Source organism: Chaetodon trifascialis, chromosome 9 (genome assembly GCF_039877785.1).
Source record: "Chaetodon trifascialis isolate fChaTrf1 chromosome 9, fChaTrf1.hap1, whole genome shotgun sequence".
Classification (NCBI taxonomy): domain Eukaryota; kingdom Metazoa; phylum Chordata; class Actinopteri; order Chaetodontiformes; family Chaetodontidae; genus Chaetodon; species Chaetodon trifascialis.
The window spans coordinates 6,348,010-6,369,754 of record NC_092064.1 but is presented as its reverse complement, the minus strand read 5'-3'; the positions used below and the strand labels follow the sequence as shown (position 1 = coordinate 6,369,754).

At 43.4% G+C, this 21,745-nt stretch overlaps 1 protein-coding gene across 4 annotated transcripts in view; it reads right to left on the bottom strand.

Annotated features, from left to right (window-relative positions):
- clcn2c (chloride channel 2c) overlaps positions 1–21,745 on the bottom strand; it is a 143,942-nt gene that overhangs the window by 78,606 nt on the left and 43,591 nt on the right. For 2 of the 4 annotated variants that reach the window (XM_070970241.1, XM_070970243.1), the window contains exon 3: positions 6,807–6,857. The exons of the other annotated variants lie outside the window; for them this stretch is intronic. In XM_070970241.1, coding sequence (XP_070826342.1) covers positions 6,807–6,857 — 51 coding nt within the window. The remainder of the gene's footprint in view (positions 1–6,806; positions 6,858–21,745) is intronic. 4 annotated transcript variants of the gene reach the window in all.

Sequence of the window (21,745 nt, the reverse complement as noted above, 5' to 3'; positions counted from 1 at the left end):
ACACATTGATTTGCCTTTGCTTTTTGCTTTCAAGCACTCCACACACAGTTATATGACAGTTTTGAGAAGCAGGCTTTGTGCATGTGTATATTTAGATTTATGTGTGTGAGCATGTGTGTGTGTGTGAGCATGTGTGTGTACGTGTGTGTGTGCGTGTGTGTGTGCATGCTTGTGCGTCATCTCACCCACGGGCCGTCTGTGTTCTTGGACCCCTTCTGTCATCCAGACACTAGTCAATGTAAATGAGTGTTATTGTGTGTTTGTGTCTGAGTGCATGCATGCGTGCAGACATGAATTTGTGTGTGTGTGTGTGTGTGTGTGTGTGTGTGTGTGTGTGTAGAAGTAAGTGTAATCTTGTCTTAGATGTAATTTAGTTAGCTCTGTCTGTGCTGTTATTGCTTAATAGCCTTCTGCAGTGCATGCACAGACACCTGCATGCAGACACAGACACACACACACACACACACACACACGTATATACACACACGTACACACACACACACACACACACACACACACACACACACACACACACACACACACACACACACACACACACACACACACACTGCAGACTGGTTGCTGACTTTATTCTTCATGGCATGCAATAAGCAGCATGCTAGTTCCCAATCACTCTCATTGCCTTCTGACTCACCCTCTGCACCACTCTCCCCTTCCGTCCCTCCCCTCCCTGATCCAATCATCCCTCGCTCCCTCTCTCTTCCTTCTTCTTCTGCTGCTTTCTGCTAATCACATTCAACCTCTGACTTTGCCTCTCATCTTCTCCTCTCCCTCTCAGGCCTTATCAGCTGCCCTCCACTCCTCCTCTCCACACTTGTTTCTTTCTTTGCACTCTCACCTCTCTCTCCACTCTCTCTCTCTTTATTCTTTTCATTCTTGCTTGCCCACACACCTGCTGAGACTAATTTAGGTTGCCTTGGATACTCAGCGCATCTAGTTCCTTGGCCTGGCATTAAGAAACACACGTGTGCACGTGAGCTTGCGTCTATTTCGGTTTGCACAATACAATTTTGAAGACCGAAACTACTGAAATTTGATATTTAATGCAAATAAAAGTGTACAGTGGCGCTCCAGGAAATTTAATATTGTACTTTTCTAAAGTTGGGGTACTTGCAGGAGAAATCAAACACCTTTTTTAATCATGTAGCAGACATTTTTCATCCGGACAGAATAGTTTTGGGGGATTTTGGAAATACCTTCAGGACAGTCATTAAATAAACTTCTGGGTTCTTCAAAGATAACTGGGTACATATTTTCTTGGGAAAAAAGGACGCTCATGGTAACACATGACAGGGACAAACTGGCGCTAGGCTAGGCTCCTCATGGTGCTTTAGTGGATGTGCTAACTGATAGCAGCAAAAGCTGGCTATTATCCTGAAACATCCAGTGGAGCATCACAGTTGTACTGTATACTAATCTGAGCACAGGAGAGAATATAATTATACTCCTGACACCTGCTGGGCTCCTTCCAAAATGTATTCCTAATATACTTGCCTGAAATTTGTAGTAAAAGTACAGCTTTTTCATGGAAGACATTGTGACATGTCACAGTAGGAAAAGGGCTTCTTATAATGAGTCAAACTGCACCATATCAATCATCTCAGAGGTAGAGCGAACGCACCAATCAATCTTTTCTAATGAAAGAACAGGATGAGAAAACCAACCTATCGGTTTAACTCTTGTTTGATTATGCTCAAAATGAGGGCAGGAGATAGGCAGCGTGAACACACACACCAACACACACAGGAAAATCACTACCGGTGCAGATTCTCTGCTGCCGCTCCCACATAAAACCCAATTATTCAAATCACCCCCTCATTTGTTATGCAAGGTGACAGCAATATATGGGTGTAAAGGGTAAAAGAGCCTACCATTAATGCCTCAATTCTGCACAGTCATGCCAATGAGGCCTGTCCCCGTTTTGTGTGTATGTGCTCCCACATTCATTATGTGGCTTCATGCGTTAGGGAGAGATTCAATTAGAAACGCTTGGCTGTGTTTGAAACCACCGTCTTAATTAGATTAGAACTCGTATAGATAGGCAAATCTGACCATTCAGCTCTTCTGCTTCTTCAATAGCAACTTTGAACGATGGAGAGATACAGTATGTGCTGTACAGCCTTTACTGTATGAACAGCACTGAGTGAAAGCTTTTTAAAAGGTCAATATCACAAATTGTGGATCACAGATTTGGGTGGCTGGTATGTAGTGTCACTGTGATTACTTTCATTTCAAAAACAGTTAGCACTTATTTTAATAGCTAAACTACCATCTTCTGTGGAGCTGTTTACAATTTGGCATCAAACACTTACATACAGTACATACAGTGAGTGTGTGCGTGTTTTAGATTCTCTGGCTCTCAATTCCCTCAAAGTTCAGTATTTCCAAGATGGCCTGCAACTGGTCAAAGAAACAAATGAGCATATTAAAGATGACCAAACTCAGCTCAGATTTGGATGAATGAACTGATCACTGTGATTCCACTGAAATGAACTGATTTTGGGAAAGAGACAACTGTGCAGCTCGCAGATAAATAGAAAAGAAAAGGCGTCGCAGGAGAGAATGGGGTTAAGTACGAGACGAAAATGGCAAAAACTAGCAAAACAAATTGGCCCTAAAGAGAGAAAAGCAATGTTGTTGGAGTAATAAAACCAACAATGCGTCTGTAAATGCTTCCTCTGGTACTTAATATTGCCATCTCCACTCCCTCGGCACACTATAACTGTAGCATCTCCTTCTTGCTCTTGCCTCCCCTCCTCCTCATTCATCCATTCATTAATCTATCCATCTCTCCCTCCTCCACTCCTTCCTTCATGTTGATGTGTTCTCTATGCTAATGCGGTGTAAAAGGAGGTGGTGTTTATGCAAATGTGCTGTAACGGCGTCGGTCCCGGGCGAGCAGGCAAAGCGCCTCGTCTCGCACTCAATCACCGTGTTTGCTCGTCGAACAACGTCGGCTGCGACACTCGTCTTATGGCTGCGGTACAATGTCTGCCTAATGAGGTGTAATAATGTGTACGCACGCGCTCGCACGTCCACACAAACAGGCCAGCACAATCAGGAACATTATGGTGGAAAAAACAGCTTCTGCATGGATGTTTAATTGCTTCCTGAGAGTGTGTGTGATGTATGTTTAATGTTTTTTAAGGGAGTAACACGTGAATTTAAGAGCACTGCAGGTTAGAAAGAGGAAAAACATCGGCAAACATCATCAAGTGGGATTGTTATGGATGCTGCACAGCTATGATGACATTTCTGCTGTGCGTCTGAACTCTTGGCGAGCAGGGACATTAATGTGCTGAACATCTCAGGCTAAAGTCTGAGGTCTGTTGATGTTCTGCAGGTTTCTTTAATTTTTGTCTCCATGTCTGGTGCCGTGTGCCAACATCTGTCACTTGAGATTCTGCTCATGAAGTTCACGTGGGCAGCTTCTGTTTCTGGTGACACTTTCCTCATCAGGAGCATCAGGATAAACCCGTTCTGAAAACTTTTACCTGGCAACTTGAAATGAGAATTGTGATATATGACATCCTGGAGATAGTAAATGGATGTTTCCTGTACGTACAGGATGTCAGAGATGCACTTGCTGGTTTACAATCCCACTTCTAAATACAAGCCGCATCTGGAGCCTGCTGACAGCGGCATCGCAGGGTGGACTGTGAGTGTTCATTGATCCCACTTCAGCTTCCACCTGCATGAAACACCACTCTAATAATATATCACCATATAAAAGACTTTTTCTGTCCCTTGTCTGGAGCTGTCTCACTGCTGCATTTCACTTTTTAACTGAGCACTGAACACTTTTCAACTCTTCAATCAATACAAATGTTCACTTTCATTCAACACACACACACACACACACACACACACACACACACACACACACACACACACACACACACACACACACACACATACACACACACACACACACACACACACACACACACACACACACACTCAATCAATCAATACCATGGCAACTATTTTTCTCTCGCTCCATGCGGTCACTCCTCCCCTCCCTCTCATCACTGGTGTGGAACTGACGGAGTCGGCCAACCATACACTGGCTCCAGGTTTCTGGGGGTGTGACCCCAAACTGTGTTTCTATACTTTCTGTGCTTAAGCTGATTTGGAGCTGGAGGGAATAAACGTAATAAAAGTAATTCAGCACTGCACGTCTTCACACTCACTGTGGACGATTGAAAAAACGAAAAAGTGGATGCAGCAGAGCTCGAGATGTGATGTATTTTATTCCACACACTCTTCTTCCTTGTCGCCTACATCACCCCCCACTCAACTGCTGACGGTTCAGTCTGAGATTTGGGTGTTTTCTACTAATAGTGGCTGATCTATCCTCAAGCCTCAAAAGGCTTTATACAACTTGTGACACGAGCACTCCCCAACACGTGGAAACAGAGCTGCCATGAAATGACGTCCTCCTTTCAAAAATGTGAAACATCCCGGTTGAAACAGGATGTTGGGGAGGGATCATCCCAAACTGAAAACCAATTACGGTGCGACAGACTCAGATTTTATTTCTACTTGTGCGGGTTGAGGTCACAAAGGAAAATTCACTGCCTTCGAGGGAAGATCCTGTCCTCCACAAGGCTAAAGCCTTCATTTGATGGGGTCTTTATGGAAGAACCAGGTGATCAAACAGCACTGTGGTCTCAAACCATGTTGGTAATGGAATTAGGTAACAGGTCAGAAGAAGCTGAAGGTTCTGGGGATTTTAGAACATTAAAGACCCACGATTACTGTACTTTAACACCAACATCAATATTTGGGGTTTTAAAAATGCAATTATATATTGGTCAACATTCATTTTTTTTACATTAACAGAAAGATTTTTGATAATCAATCCCATAATACTGCAAAATCTGCATTTGGTTAGTAAATTACAGCTAAAAGCACGATACCTTCAGGTGCTGATATGTATCACTAAACAATACGCAAGTTAATGTCAAAATCAGCAAGGCAATTTCTTCTGTAAAAAGATTAATGAATGTTCCACAATTGTCAAGATTTTTCACGTTTTATAGCTCAGATTTGAAAGAAGCTTCTATGAGCAAAGACGTGTGTTTACTTTAAAGGAAGGAATAAATGTTTGGACAAACGACTTTTCAGCTTTACGATTCTCATTTCAGCAGCTCTCAAACAGGTGATGATTACGATGATGAACAAGATTAGCTCTGCATCAACGCTGAGGCTGGGACCATGTGACTGAGAACGGCATGATTTCTCCATATACACACACTTCTCACAATTCCTTGTGTGTGTGTGTTTGTGTCAGCCTGATCACACAGGGGAGAGCTAAGTCATTTCATTTCCTGGATGAAAGCTTGGTGAACCAGAAGCCAAGGGACCTGCTGCTACAGTCGTTCTCTGCACTGCCTCTCTTCCTCTCTCATCTGCCTCTCTCATTCCATCTCAATTGATTTTATTCGTCCAATCCCCAGACCTCTGCCATCCACTCCTCCTCCTCTCTTCTTTCTTTCCCTCTCTCTTTAGTTTTTCCTCCTTCTGGCCCCTTCCCACGTTAGGTTTTCCACCTCCATCTCCTTCAAATCGTCCCTCCATTTCCGCTCTGCAGCTGATCATTTCTCTTTACTCTCTGTTTATTGCCCCCGCCCCTCCAACCACCCATCTCTGCTGTTGCAGAGTCAGCACTTCCGTTCTGCAGTCCTCTGCAGACACACAAGTGCACTGATTTACACTTTTATATCCTGGCGGAACCAATTTCAGGGCATTTCCATTGCACATACATTTGCTATTCTTTAAACTGACAGCAACACACACACACACACACACACACACACACACACACACACACACACACACACACACACACACCGTATATACATGTATACACTATACATACAAGGTTACTTACAGTGTGTGTGTATGCATTCATACATATGGAAGCGGAGAAATGAAGCGAACACACCATCAATCTTCGGAAAAAAAGTATTAAAAGTTGCAGGGGAATACACAAAGAAGGAAAAAACACACTGTACACAGCTGAAAAAAAGAACCTTCATGCAGTACATATAGTACGTGTGTGCGTGTGAGTGTGTGTGCATGCATGCATGCATGTGTGCGTGGCCAGGGCACATTCGTCTCTTCTTGAGCAGCAGACAGAAGGGAGACATTGATCATCATGCTCGTCTGCAGCTTGCACCGCCTAATCAGAATCATTCATCTCCCCGATCTCACACACACACGCACACACACAAAACACACCACTAAACTAAGACGTTCAGAGCTCTTTATTACTTTCCATTAGGGCTCGAGGCTAGCTGTAATAAGGCCAGGCTGGGAGAGTTAGGCTTTTTTTTTGGCATGGAGACACAAGCAGAATGGGAATAATAAGCACACACAGATATTTTTCACGTTGGCTGTTGATTAATACAAAGCCACGAGGTGAGGCTGTGTGTGTGTGTGTTTGCGGGCGCCACTTTGCAAACTGCTGGATCATCAGACTTTGCTTCTGTTTTTCCTCTTGCTTTGCCCTCAGACAGACAGACAGACACTCTCACATGGGTGGAATCTGCAGAGACCGACCATGGGATGTTTTTTAATTGATGCAGCATTAATATGAGGTTCTCAAGCGCCCGATAAAGTGGGAGCAACACCTACTGACCACTTATTAAAGATTAATGATGGAATAGCAATGCAGCAGTATTAGCTGGGGCAGAGCCGAGTGTGAGGGTTGTGGGGTAGCTGGTAGTTGAAGGGGAAGACTGGGAATGATACAGACGCTTTATTACTTGATTGTTTACCAGAGATAAAGTCGTGGGCTGGAGCTTCCAGAACATACGGGTACCCTGACCCTGGAGGACAAATAGACCACAGAACATAGTTAAACACAAGCAGTGTCCTTTCATGCGTGTGTGCATGTGTGTGTTTTCATTTTATGGATACACAGTTTTGGTGGCACGGTGGTGCAGTGCGCGTGCCTCACAGCAAGAAGGTCGCCGGTTCGATCCCCGGGTCGGGCAGGGCCTTTCTGTGTGAAGCTTGCATGTTCTTCCTGTGCATGCGTGGGTTCTCTCCGCTTCCTCCCACAGACCAAAAACATGCTCATTAGGTTAATTGGTGACTCTAAAATTGTCCTTAGGTGTGAGTGTGAGCGTGAATGGTTGTCTGTCTGTATATGTTGCCCTGCGATCGGCTGGCAAACGGTTCAGGGTGTACCCCGCCTCTCGCCCATTGACAGCTGGGATAGACTCCAGCCCCCCCCCGCAACCCCAAAAAGGGATAGTAGGGTATAGACAATGGAACAATGGATGGATGGATACACAGTTTCCCCCTCACAACACAGAATCCAGCCTTCATTTTAAACAAGTTTCCCTTCCTTCACTGTGAAAGAAAGAGAATAATCCCTCTCTTTATCCAGTTTTCTCCACAGCATTATTATTTTGTGATTGATGTCAGCCCTGCGCAAACTCAGCAGCACCACAAATGAATGAGCTGCGGATGAGAGGGGTGGAAGAGGGACAAAGGAGTGATGGGCAAGAGCACACCCTCTGACGGAGAAGGATAGAGGAGTGGTGACAAGATGAAGAGAAGGAGGAGGAGGAGGAGGAGGAGGAGAGTACAGAGGTATAGAAGGAGAAGAGGAACTAAAAGACAGGCAGGTTAATAATGTGTCGGTAATGAATAATTTAGCATTCCTGCGCTAGACGGTATGATCCCACATAGCGGAACACACACAGATATTGTGTTAATGGATGGGAGCTGCCTCTAGGTAATATTTATTTTGGAGATTGACTGTCTACTAAACCAAGCTCAAGAACAGTGATGGTCAAACCTAACTAGGCACAGCAGGCGTCACTAGGTAATGATACCATGTGGGGCTACAGGTGATGTGAGAAAAATACCTGCTCAGGACGAGGACATCCACCCGGTGAGAGCCACTCATGTACGAGTTTAGGCTAACAGTGGCAGCTATGTCCTGCTCTTCACTTGGTTCAGGGAGGTTTGCACTCAAGCAACGCCACTCAAACTCCCACTCTTCTCTTGGAAAAGTGAGACATGCTGTTAAGTGTTTGCCACAGAATTACATGCTTGCGTGCGCAGGAGGCACACCCCCACTTTCTTAAATGAATTATAAAATAATACCACAGGTGGTGGTGCTCCGCTGCAAATATTTGAATTGTTAAGTACTTTGTGGCAAACAAATGACTGAACAATACATACAGCTCCCTTCTCTGTGTAATACATAATAACTATAATAAGAGTTCTAATAAAAGTTCCCCTGAATGCATCAGTTTTGGAAAAACTGTGCATACCTGTTCATGATGATAACTATTCATGAACTCAAATCTTAAAAAAATACATTTAAAAAGTCAATATGTAGCAGTCAAAGTTGATTTTGTGGCAGGCCGCCACAAATAAATCAGTGTATGGGAAACACTGCTGATTGAAAGTAGGAACACTGAAATATTTTCACTGAAATAAATCTAGCCAATGTCTCGCCTATCCAAGCATATTGTTCAACAATGAGCACCCAAACATTGAGAGGTTGTGATAGAACAACTAATATTTTGATCACATTGTTTAAGACTGGACTGGAACAGCAGAATGAAATGCTGCTCCTCTCTTTCCATGTTTTCTGAACGGATCACCAGCTGGTGAATATTTTAGACCCTTAAACGGAATTTGCTTTTTGAAAACGAGCAAGCTGGAGACAGAGTTTACAACCAACGCATGGAACTAACATTAGCTTAATTAGCGAGCACGCGAGAGTAAACAGGTACATAGGCATAGCAACAGTAAGTGAAGGGGACGGGGCTGTCTGGTCAATGATCCACTTTTACTGACTTCAGGGTCAAAAATGTCTATTAAAACAAGTTTTTTGTGATCATGAAAGTACATTTCTCCCCTGAAACTTCTAACAATAACACATGTCATGATAGTTTAGAATCTAATCAAAATTCAAATGAGAGGCCTTTCACGCTCAGGTCTGTCAACAGCCTGCCAGTGCACTATTGATCAGTACATTAAATGTCATCAGTCAAACTGCATCACATCCATCATATCAGCCAACAAACAGAAGTAGACGACTTTCCATTTTTGAAAATAAGGTTAGGTCCACTAAGGACACATTAATAAATCTGCACATCAAACGCAGCAATAAAACCCAAAATTCAGAGGGATCATGTGCTTATAAAAGGCAGTCCCATTTGTTTGTTTCTCCCATAGAGATCCCATTTTTATGAGGATGAGGATGAGGAAGTCTGGAAACACACCTGCAAAGTATGGAAAAATGTACATGTGTGTGTGTGAGTGAGTGTTGTGGATTGGCTCGAGGCTCATTGATGATTAGAGAGTAATAACTCAGAACATGGGGCTCAGATGGATGAAGAGAGAGGGATAGAGAGGGAGGGATACAATAACACACACAAGCACACACTAACACACAATAACACGGACACACGCACACACACACACTAACACACACACACACAATTCAGATTTTGCCCAGTGGAAAAGAGAGGGTGGAGGAGGAGGTGATGGATTGCAGACGGAGAGGGAAGTGAAGAGAGCTGAGTGGTAAGAAAGGATGCGGAGGAAAAGGAAGAGAGGAGAGGTCACTGAAGTGGAGGAGGAAGGAGAGGAAAAGGATTGGGGAGAGAAATGCAGGGAGGGAAAATGAGGAGAAAGGGGATGAAATCATAAAAATAAAGAGGATATGGAAGATGAGGAAGAGAAGAGATATGGGATCAGAGAATGAGAGAAAGGGAGGAAATTATGAGAGGAAAAGGAAAGCAAAGGAGGACATATTAGAATATAAGAGGAAGCAAGGAAGGAGGATACAGGAGGAGGAGGCGGGAAGAAGAAAAAGCAGGAACTTGAAACCAGAGAGCAGAAAAGATCGAGCAAGATCAAAATGGAAAACTTAAAAAGCTACAGAGAAACAGGGAAAGTAGGACGCTGACTTCGCCGCAGCCTTTGGTGTTTAATAAGCATCGACTTAAAGCGAGAGGAGCTGGATATAAAGACCACAGTCCAAACACACACAAATGAATGGCGCCACTAAAACTTTGGCCTGCGTTGTTTCAGCTGCAGTGAAGACTGTCAACAAGTCACACCGCTCATCGATTCCTACATCTGCACCTGAAAACAGCAGTACCTCTGGACTAATCCACCTAAATCTGCACTTAATTAGGAAATAAAACATTACTATTTAAACTAAAGACCTGAGAACACTACAGTCTGATCTGCGGACAGTGACCACAACAAAGCCGTTAATGAGGATCTGTTTTAGGGGCATGAATCAGTGTTTTCACTTTAAAACTGCATATTTTAATCGATTTGCATTATTTAAATACAACATACCATGGTATTAGTATGTGAGGCAGACAAGGAACTGCATTTTATTTCCTCCCCTGTCTTCAGCAGTTTATTATATTGTTGTAAGAATGAGCCATCCTCTTCCTCCTTTCAACAATGTGGTCAACTATAAACCCTAACCCTAACCTAACCCTAACCCTTCAACCTTTACCATCTACGCTCCTGTAGGTAAAGAGGAACTCGACCTGGGTGCAGCATTACTCTTTCAAACTGCTCTCTGTAGATTTAGAAACTTGATGACTTTGGCAGTCCTGCGAGTTCCTCAGTGATAGTATCACTGCTGGGAAAGTCAGTCCACAAAGGAGCTTACATGAAACTGTCATCAGGGAAACTGAATAATGTAGTCAGAAGAAAAACATTATCTAAATACAGTAACAGCACATAAGTATCAAACCAGAAATTCAGTGACAGCGTTCAGTACTTTATAGTTACAGTGGCAAAGTACTGAGGCTGGATATTCAGCCCATAATGTGAGAAAACTGGTCGAAGTTCATATTTTATGTGTAGGGACTTTGAAGCCCCTTAAACGTGAAATATTTGTACATAAGATCACCTTTTTCCAACTAAGCTGCACCTGTTTCATCCCAGTGAGATGAGATTACTATAACTTCCCCTGCTGCCTTAAAAATGTGAGTTTCACTGAACTTAGGTGGAATAATTAGCTCAAAGTCATCTTATGAGTTGTGAGAATGTAAAGCTCTCTGAGTTGAATTAAAAACCCTTCACATTAAAATCAGACTGTAGCACCGATCCAAGGCATAATGAGATGTTCTGAGGACATGCTTGGTTTTGTCTCTTTTGAAATGTAACACTCGGGAGTTACTACCAGCGTTGAGTAACAGAAGTTTCAACACATTTTTTGTTTCCGGCCAAATTTCCTTTGGAAATGGATGCCTGCAGATGACTATATCTGGGCCTAATTAGTTGCAAAACACAATGGGACCCCAGTATGACGATAACAATACCACAGAAAACGAATATTTTACATTTGTTTTTCTAATACTATGTCTAAAAACTGGCTGTTTACTAGATTTCGTGACATAAACATCTATACTGATATTCAGGAAATCTATATTTAGGCCATCTGTGATGATATTTTGGGTATCTATACTCATATTCAAGCTATCTATCGTTATATTGAAGCTATTTACTACATTTAGCTTTTCAAACAGCGCATAATATGCTAACTTGCCCTGAATTTTCAGAATGTCACTGGCTATAGGAAGTGCCAGAGATCTGCAGAATCATCTGCAACTGGCTCGATCTTTACACAAATAAATAGAACAAAACCCTTCCTTAAAATGAAGACTCTCATTGGCTATTGCAGGCTGTGGACATGACATGGAAGATCATAACTGGTCAAGTGAGGTATCAATCCAAAGCTCAGAGTGCAGCAGCCATCTTGAGATCAACATATTGCCTACTTGTACATGCTTAGTGGAGCTAGGACAGAGAAAACATGGATGATTAGCACGTCTGTCAGATAATTTGAAGCGGTAACAGCTTTCAGTGGACTATTATCTTGTTTTGGACTAAACCTAGTTAGAGGCAACATGCAAGTCTGTTCTCAATGACCTTGTTAAAGTATAAGCACGCAGGACGGGACTGAGTTCAATACTAACCTTCATTACATTACCTTCACATTGCTCTCATCACCAAGGAAGCAAAAGAAACAACCATGACTTGTATTAACACATTAAAACACACAGCAAGGTGAAATCATGTTTTCTTTTCTTTTTTTGAATCTCAAGCAATGCATGCTGGGATGTCTGCTAATATGCTGATCATGTTTCTTTAAGAACTTGATCTAATGAGGTGAGTGAACGCGCAGCAGTACGTTCATTCAAAGGCATTAACCTGAAATGAATGAAAGTTATAAATTACAGTGTCAAACCACACCGCTCGTAGAAAGAAGCTGACTGGCTGATTGAGGAAAAAGGGGGCTTTTTGGGGAATTAAACATCACTAAATATGTCATCTTAAAAAGACAATGAATGTGTGTCTGTATTGATGAGCAATGACACTGAATACAACAGCCTCCTTAAACTGCCCAAACTCCAGCCCACGCAGTGCAGCTGAGGGAATTGAACGTCTGCGTTTGGCAGCCTTTCCGCTCTCGCTGTACGTCGGAATAACAACAGGAGCCCTAATTTAGACATCTGGCACCCTGGGACAGGTATATGGATATTAAATATGATGTCATCATCTTAATGCTCCCAGCTTGTGTTGTTATGGGTGCCATCCTGGCTCAACCTGCTGTCCCTTAGATGACAAAATCAATGTAAGTGAACACTGTGTCTAGTGACCATTCTCTCTGCAGACACTCACACTGGATGAGTGCCACAAGCTCCACAGTAAAAGCAATGGACATCAGAGGTCCAAGACCACACACACACACACACACACACGCGCGTGCACGCACACGCACGCACACAATCTGCCCGAGTGGAACTGAATCAAATATTGATCAGTGGCCTAAGTCTCCTTGGTTACTTGATATATGAAAGTGAAAGTTCCCTTGCTGGCTCTCCCTCACACACACAAAAGAACAAGTAGCAGTGTGTGTGTGTGTGTGTGTGTGTGTGTGTGTGTGTGTGTGTGTGTATGTGTGTGTGTGTGTGTGTGTGTGTGTGTGTGTGTGTGTGTGTGTGTGTGTGTGTGTGTGTGTGTGTGTGTGTGTGTGTGTGTGTGTGTGTGTGTGTGTGTGTGTGTGTGTGTGTGTGTGTGTGTGTGTGTTAGGGGGGTCAGTTGTGTTACTTCCTGGACTTGGCTGACAGCTGAATGTGAATGACGTCTGAACATCCCCACAGTGCATCAGCGTGGTGCCCCACACACACACACACACACACACACACACACACACACACACACACACACACACACACACACACACACACACACACACACACACATATATATATTTAAAAAGCATGTGTGGACCAGCATGTGTTTTTCAATCATTTGCCAGGTTAATGTTGCCCGTTCACTGTTGATTTGGTGAATGCAGTCCATGCTGAAGTGAAGTGTGTCATAAACCATCATCCAATCATGCTCCGGTCTCTGCTACATTACCTGGATCACAGCTATAATTTGTAAAGATTTTTAAGTGTTTCAAGTGGCCAGAAGTAGGAAATATGAAAGAAAAATTAGGTGGCAATTGCATGGAATTATATTTTTGCGTTATGAAGATTATAATGTCAGCGGGTGCATTAGAGTGTATTGTGTGTAGGTAGTTCATGTGAGAGGTCTGCTTTGTGAAGCATGTGTGATAAAGCATGATTTCTGCATACAGCGATCACAGATACACAGTCTGATGTGCAGCCATAGTTTTTATGAAACATTTAGTTCAATCACCAGAAAACTGTCTCCAATTTTGATAATCAATTAATCCACTAAGTCATTTATAAAACAAAAATGTCAACCATTAATTGGTTCAAACTGCTCGAATGTGAAGATTTGCTCTTTGATTTCCTCATTAATTGAATATTTTTGACCACATTTTGCAGAGCAGGGGTTTTAAAGCATGGCATTGTGGGCCCTCTGTCAGGCTAAATTCAGACAACTGTGCCTCTCCAACATCCCCCGTTATCTTAATACGATTATCATTCTTTGATGGGTCAATTTCACCTGGGGAACACCATTAATGGATCCAAAAGGGGAATATCATTTCACCTACAGTAATTATTTGCCAATTTTATGCCTTGTGAGAGAGGGACAGAGAACTGAAACAGAGGTCTAAAGCCACAGGGGCAGTGCAATGGACATGGAGAAGCACTGGCATGTATTTAGACTTGCGTTTTTGATTACATGAAGTCCAATATCCATTCTCCTTTTAACTCTGTTTCAGTTTCCACCAACACCTGAGAAAATGATCTGTCTTCATCTGCCTAATAAATGGTACAACTTTCTTTCACCTGCAGGGAGGAGTCATCATCCTCTGTGGGTCTGTGTCCATAAGTGACAGCCTTAACATTACACAAAGTCATTTCATCTATCTTTAATATAAAAATATTGACATGTGGAGCTGTACTGGTTCCAAAAATAGCTTGGTTTCTGCCTTCAGCGGGGCTGAATGGAATCCAGTGAATATGTAAATGAGATGGAACGTAATTATTGCTATATAAGTGATCCAACGATAAAATCCAGCCACTCACTTGGTCTTTAGAACGCAGGCACCACTATGGTTTGATTTGTGTTTATCCTGACGGCGAATGGTACAACCAGCAGAGCAGACCTGCGTGTGTGTGTGTGTGTGTGTGTGTGTGTGTGTGTGTGTGTGTGTGTGTGTGTCTGTCTGTCTGTCTGTCTGTCTGTGTGTGTATGTCTGTGTGTGTGTGTGTGTGTGTGTGTGTGTGTGTCTGTCTGTCTGTCTGTCTGTCTGTCTGTGTGTGTATGTCTGTGTGTGTGTGTGTGTGTGTGTGTGTGTGTGTGTGTGTGTGTGTGTGTGTGTGTGTGTGTGTGTGTGTGACTATTGATGAAGAGGCAGACAGCAAGGACAGGAGTGAATCTTTTCACTCAGCCTTCATGTGGAACACTACACCTGACAATTGAAACTGACTGACTTCAAAAGGCAGCTAAATAGCATTAAGACAGAAGATAAGACGTGTTTTTGCCATTTTTCATTCCTTAATCTCTTCATATAATCACTGGATTCTCCACTCTTGTCTACTGGTTAAATAATCATTGGTTGGTTTATTTTCTTGTTTACTCAAAAGGTGGAATGCGGTGGGATATTTATTTGGTAAAAAATAAACATTTAAATTCCAAATGTTTTTTGGTAATCCATGCTAAACCGCTCTGACAACATGTCAGAAGCAATTAGAAGGCTGGGGACACACACACGTGCATGCACACACACCTGCAGGCGCACTAATATGCACTTAGGAGCTCACACAAAATGCATGAACCCTGACCTTGCACAGGTCATAAAGGTCGCAAAATGGAAAGTGTCAATGGCTAATGAGTGTCAGAGTGTGTGTGTGTGTGCGGCTGTGCATTTATGCACATGTGTGCACGTGTGTGTGTCCCGTGACAAATATGTTCACTCCCCACCTGGACCTGCCATCAGCCTATTGGGTGCTTTTCCGTTCTGCCATTTCAATCCGGCTTTTACATCACCAATGGACGGGTGAGTGGAGGAATACAGACAGGAGGAAGATGGGAGGAAAAAGGGAAGGAGACGAAGAAACGGGAAGAGACGAGGAAACAAGGAGAGAGAAGAGGAGAGGAGACAAGGGAAGCAGACAAAGGAGAGCAAGAAGAAAAAGAAAGGAAAGAAGATAAGAGCATGTGAGCAACTGTTGGTCGCTAGGCGCCTGCCGGTCACCATAGCAACATGCGGCGCCATGCTGAGCTCCTGCTGACATCACACCTGTTGAAGCAAAACGCTGCATGTGTGTGTGTGTGTGTCTTGGAACCAATTAAATGACATAGCGGTGCAGGTGGACTGAGGAGAGAGAGAGAGAGAGAGAGAGAGAGAGAGAGAGAGAGAGAGAGAGATGGGGTAAGAATAAAAAAAAACACAGCTGTGTGTATTTCATCACCTCTTGGACACAGCTGCTTACACACTGTGAGTGTGTGTCTAGAAACAGTTAGGCTTCAGGGTGCTGTCATTCACTCTCACTGCTGATGTCATGGGCCCCCAGCATCCCAGAAGGGACACACACACACACACACACACACACACACACACACACACACACACACACACAGTTACAAAAGAGGGCTAGAGGTGCCCCCCCCTCCCCTCCATCGTCTTCCCACAGCAACAGAGACAAAGACAGAAAGAGATTGAGATGGAGAGATAAAAATAGATGTTTCATTATGTGAATGTTTCTCCTTGTTTGTCTTTTGTTACGAGACAGGGCACAATCTTTTACTTTCTTCTTTTTAGACAAATCAATGACAAAAAATGTGGAATGCAACTGAGAAAAAGAGACGTAGGAAAAAAGAGGCAACGGGGTTGACGTAGATGTGCTTTGGCATCTCCCATCAGATCACTAAGTCACATGTGTGGATAAATTAAGCTTGACTGGGATTTGAATTGTGCATCACTGAGATACCTTCTACTGCTGCACTGTGTGTGTGTGTGTGTGTGTGTGTGTGTGTGTGTGTGTGTGTGTGTGTGTGTGTGTGTGTGTGTGTGTGTGTGTGTCAGGGCAAGTTCCTCTTGTCAGCTGAATATTTCATGTCCGTTCTCATGGCTGAGCTCTTTTAACAGAATTCGTTACGCTCCACACGCACAGGCGCACGCGCACACACAGTAATGTAATCACACTGCCTGTGTAATCCTTGCCTTTTAACCCTGTCTGGTGCGGGGATTCAATTTAAAATGGTCAGTCTCAAATGAGACACACTATCTTTGTGCCATCAACCTTTAGAGCACAATGAAACACACGGGAAATTCAATTGTTTCACCTGTGATGACCAAACAGAATGAAATTACTTTGGTGGCTACAACAGGAAATGATATTGAGGTTAACCTCCCCAACATTTACATTGAATACAAGATGGTAAAAAAAAAAACCACTAGATGGGCTCTGGAAGAATATACAAATATTTGTGTGTGTTCGACTGATGCGCCGTGAACAGGCAGGCTGTCGGAGGCTGAGAAGATGCTCTTTGACGTCCAGAGATTACACACCTGAGCACAAGCCCACACATGCACACATACGCACACACAACAATGGAGGACTAGAGGACGGCCAGGATCACACTCCCTCTCTGAGGTCCCTGCTCTATTGCTGCCCACACTCTTCTACCTTCAGCTTCCTTCTGAAAATGCTGCTGTGAAGCTCAATGCTGCCTCCTGCTGGCCAGCTGACACATTGACAAGCTTTCCCAAAGGACAACACTGGCTGGTTGAACAGCCAACAGCCAGTGAAAACACCGTCTGTTCATCCTTGTGGCACTTGTTTTCCAGTTAATGGTCTCCAAATGGAGGTGTTATGGGTATGAAAACCCTTCCAGCTCTGCAGCTTTAAGTTTACAGTTTTCCTTATAAAGTCGTGATGGTTAACTCCTTGTATTTATGAGCAGCCATGTGAATTGTTCACCAAATCCACCAACCCCTCTCTAAATGTCTCACATGGTTTAATTCAACTTTAAACTGCTGCTTAAACAATGTTACATTGGTGTTAACAATCTAATAAAGTCACGCATGATAATATGACTCAACAGCCATTTTTCTGCAGAATGAATACTTCTGCTTTTAATACTTTAGGTACATTTACCTTTTACTCAGGAACAGGCACTTCTTCCACCTTCCACCACTGAACACAGGTGACCCGAGCCAGCAGGTTCCAGCATGTCCGCCCATCTGACGCTTCGGGATCAAAGTGCCGCCCTCACAGAGAACATATTTACTACTGAAAATAGTTGGCAACCCTTGTTAAATGTTGATATTTTTAGCAGCAGCACAGCTCTACAATTGCAATGTCAACTGGTAACTCGCTCTGTTCGTCTGTTCAAACCACTTTGTTGTTGCTGGGTGAAAGTAGCAACGTTGTAGATGCCAACGCAAATAAAATCCTTTCTCAACACGGCCAGTCACAGCAGGGAGCCCTGTATAAAAAGCAATGCACCACACATAAACGAAGTCAACAACAGCGGCCGGAGCCCTCAGTTGCCTGTGGTATTTGTATCCTTAAGACTGCTCGCTATAGACAGCCCTGAAGGCCGTGGGCTAATCACCTCCATCCAATGATGTGAGAGCATGAACATGAACTTGTGATATGCACCTAGCGACCCAGGAAAATATGATCTGACATCACTTCACATCAGAGTCACAGCGGACTGAATATCATCTTGGACAGCACTGAGGAACGTCAACTCTTTTCTACTTAACAATATCAACAAAACTGGATAAGACTATAAGCCGCCGTAAGATTAGAATAATCACTGAAGCATTGTGTGCTGGAGACACCTGAACAGCTCATGTGCACCAGCTGACACATTAACTACAGGTGGAAAACTGCAGGAAAAGCAGTTTTATGAAGTGACCTCAAGGATAAGCAGACCTCCATGAACGCCTGTTTTCTTAAATGGTGATTCAGAACTCAGTTTGACCTTGAGCAAATGTACAGCTCCTTACAAAAAGATCCAGTCAGCTCTTCCACGGCCTTGGAAGGGCAAAGGTGGCCTGGCTGATGGTGCACGGCTGGGCTCTGGCTCATGAGGAAATGATAGATATGGAGCCTAGCTGTAGGGTTAAACCAGTCAAGCCTTAAAAGTCACCATTTAAAAGCAGGAAATTGGATGTATAAATTCTCAAAGGTGTTATATGGGGCTCCAGGTCCAGGAGCAGCACTGCAGTGTTTAAGCTGCAGATATGTCTGAGGGACTTTTGAGGTAGATAAAGACAAAAAGAAACTTTTACTTTTCCAAGTCGCACAGTTTATAAACAGGTGAAATCGCTATAAGTCCTGTTGGATTTTTGCTTTTTGGCAGACAACACTAAAATTCATCCACAGGACTGAAACTCTTAAAAAAGGATTTTCGCCTTTGATTCTAATTTGTGCTCCACTTGAGATTCATTTTAAGACGTAGAAATGACAAGAATGACTAAACAGGCTCCTGTGACTGTGGTGAAGCTAGTTCTTTTCCTCCACGCCTGCATTCAGCTGCTGCCTCACTTGCATTGAATAGTAAAATGACAAAGGTGTTAGATAATCAAAATGAATGTTTTTAATTACAGGAAACAAACAGTGGTAGATTTGGCCATGTTCCACCAGCTCAAAGCTTTTCTTTTCTCAGCAAAATTGGCAAAAAATGCAAAGCTTCTGTGTCATACAGTAGAAACATGTCAAAATTTGATTAGAGTAGATTGTTCTCCGCGATGGGGTTTACGTTCACACCAAACCCTAAAAGCCAAGTATCTGACATGCATTAAAGCTGACATTGCACACACACTGACAGTGTCTACAGTGAACTGCACTGCCAGCAGCATCTTGTGACTGAAACATGTCTGTCTGCTGCACCGCTGGTCATAATTACAGACGCGCTGTCATTACATTTTACCGCGAACAATGCCTGCAGCTGCTGGGACTGCCTGGCTGTTGGAGGAGTCATACCAGCATATCACACACACACACACACACACACACACACACACACACACACACACACACACACACACACACACACACACACTGTTACACCAGTTAAAATGATGACAGCTCCAACTGAGCTGGGCTGTGCAGACGATAGGCTGGAGATTCTGCTGCTGGCTGCAACACTCAGCATCATTAAACACCAGCAAATGAAAAGGCAGAAGTGTTTCTGTGAGTGTGTGTGTGTGTGTGTATAAAATATAAATAACAAAACAGTATGAGAGCAATAATAAACAGAGATTGTGCTGATCTAAGCAAGGGAATACTGTGTATTTATGTGTGTGTAAGTGAGAGTACCTCCCTGTCTCCCACAGCAGCTGCAGTCATAACCCACAGCAGCAATGAAGAACAATGTGTGTGTGAGACTTTATATTTACATATATTTTCAGCTAGTCGCCTCTTGTTTTATGCCTGTGCTTCACTCTGTGTGTTTATGTTTGCCTTTTTCTCATGCAGAGAGACAAGCGTGTGTGGCTGCGGTGCAATCAAGATCAAATCTATTATGCTTGAAGCTGCACGCAGAGGGACAAATCAATTCAATTGCTGGCATTTTGGTGTCCTGGTCCTTACAAAGAGGATGAGAAGAGGAGGAAGAGGAGTTAGATGGATAGCTGACTCATCAGCTGCCGGTGAAACAACAGCAAAACTCATCACCGAGATGAGAGCAGAGGACACACACACACACACACACACACACACACACACACACACACACACACACACACACACACACACACACACACACACACACACACACACACACACACACACACACACACACACACAGAGAGATCTGCAGCATTTAGGACAAAAGAGTGTCTATCAGATTAGTGCTTAATGCATTGAACCCTTTTGAACAGCAGAGGGCGCTCAATTTACACAGAACAGGCTGCCGCAAAGGGAGAAACGTTCCCGACATGCTCACCAACACTTCAGCAGCGACTTGATTCAGTCACTTTGATTTGTCATCATTTAGAAATACACGGAAAACAGCTGGTGAGTAAAAATAAAATCACGCAGGGTCAGAGGACATTGTGACGGGGGATAAGATAACACCTGCTATCTGCTCCTCTGCTTCAAAGCTTTGAGGTGAACTTTTCAAAACATTTCTTCATGTTCTCATAATCAGTTTGCAGCCCCAAACTGCCATCGAGCAGACGTCACTGCCTCTTCATGACTCATCATTCCCTCCTCCTCCATCAGCTGGAGCCTGGCCACAGGAAGTCACGTTATTCATTAAAGCACAGGTTAAAGGTAGACTATGCAGGAACTGTTGGTTACTGATGTAAACACAGAGTTTTCAGTGCTGTGTCCGCCACCTTCATCACTTCCTCGTGGATATCCCGACCTCACCTGTGCGCTCTTATTGGCTGAGGGCTACACACCTACTGCTCAAAGGTTGACAGCCAGAAATTTCCCAGCCGCAGCAAAATAAGAAGAATGATAGAGAGGGATTATTTCTGTGTGAGTGTATGCACTGACATTTCCTGCATTGTATAACTTGAAGGCCTTTAGAAATCACACAGTTACTTGAATCTATCCCAAACTAATCGAAAACTTCCAGTGAGTGCTGCAGGCTGCTCTTGTTTTCCTCTCCTTTCTCTTTCAGTTAGTGTGCATGTGCAGTCTATGTACAGAAGCGTCACTTGATTTATTGTCTCACACACACACACACATAATTACTATTATCGCCAGTGACTATACAAAGCGAGGTGTGGGAATGTTCACATGAATCCAGCCATGCCTTTAAACACCGGGATTCATTCACATGCTGTCCACAGGTTCACAGCACAGGATTGTTGCGGTGACGATTGTTCAGCTCTGCAGCTTTTTTTTTCCCCCTTTCCTTTCTATCCCACTGTTCAACATGATCAATGCTCGCACAGCAAAAAGCAGTAAGGCAGGAAGTCCTTTTCAGACCAGCAAAGCGCCTTCAGGATGATATTTCCACCACTAAGGTAATGTTCAAATGATGTCCCCCTTTGGACAGCAATGCTTTAGATGGTTCAGGCTGATATATGGAGCGTAGACTGTTACTACTCCTTTTAATGTGGCTGACAAAATGTGCAGCCTAATCCTAGAAGCTACCACTGTCGCTGTGATGTAAAACGACACCTTTTCTAAACTGCAGTGGAGTCATCTAGTGTTTTAGTCCCATTAGAAGTGATCCAGAGCAGCTGACCAATCAGTGGACTCAGACTAGAGTTAAAAATGATGTTCAGTGACATTAAAACACACGTGAATGTCTCATC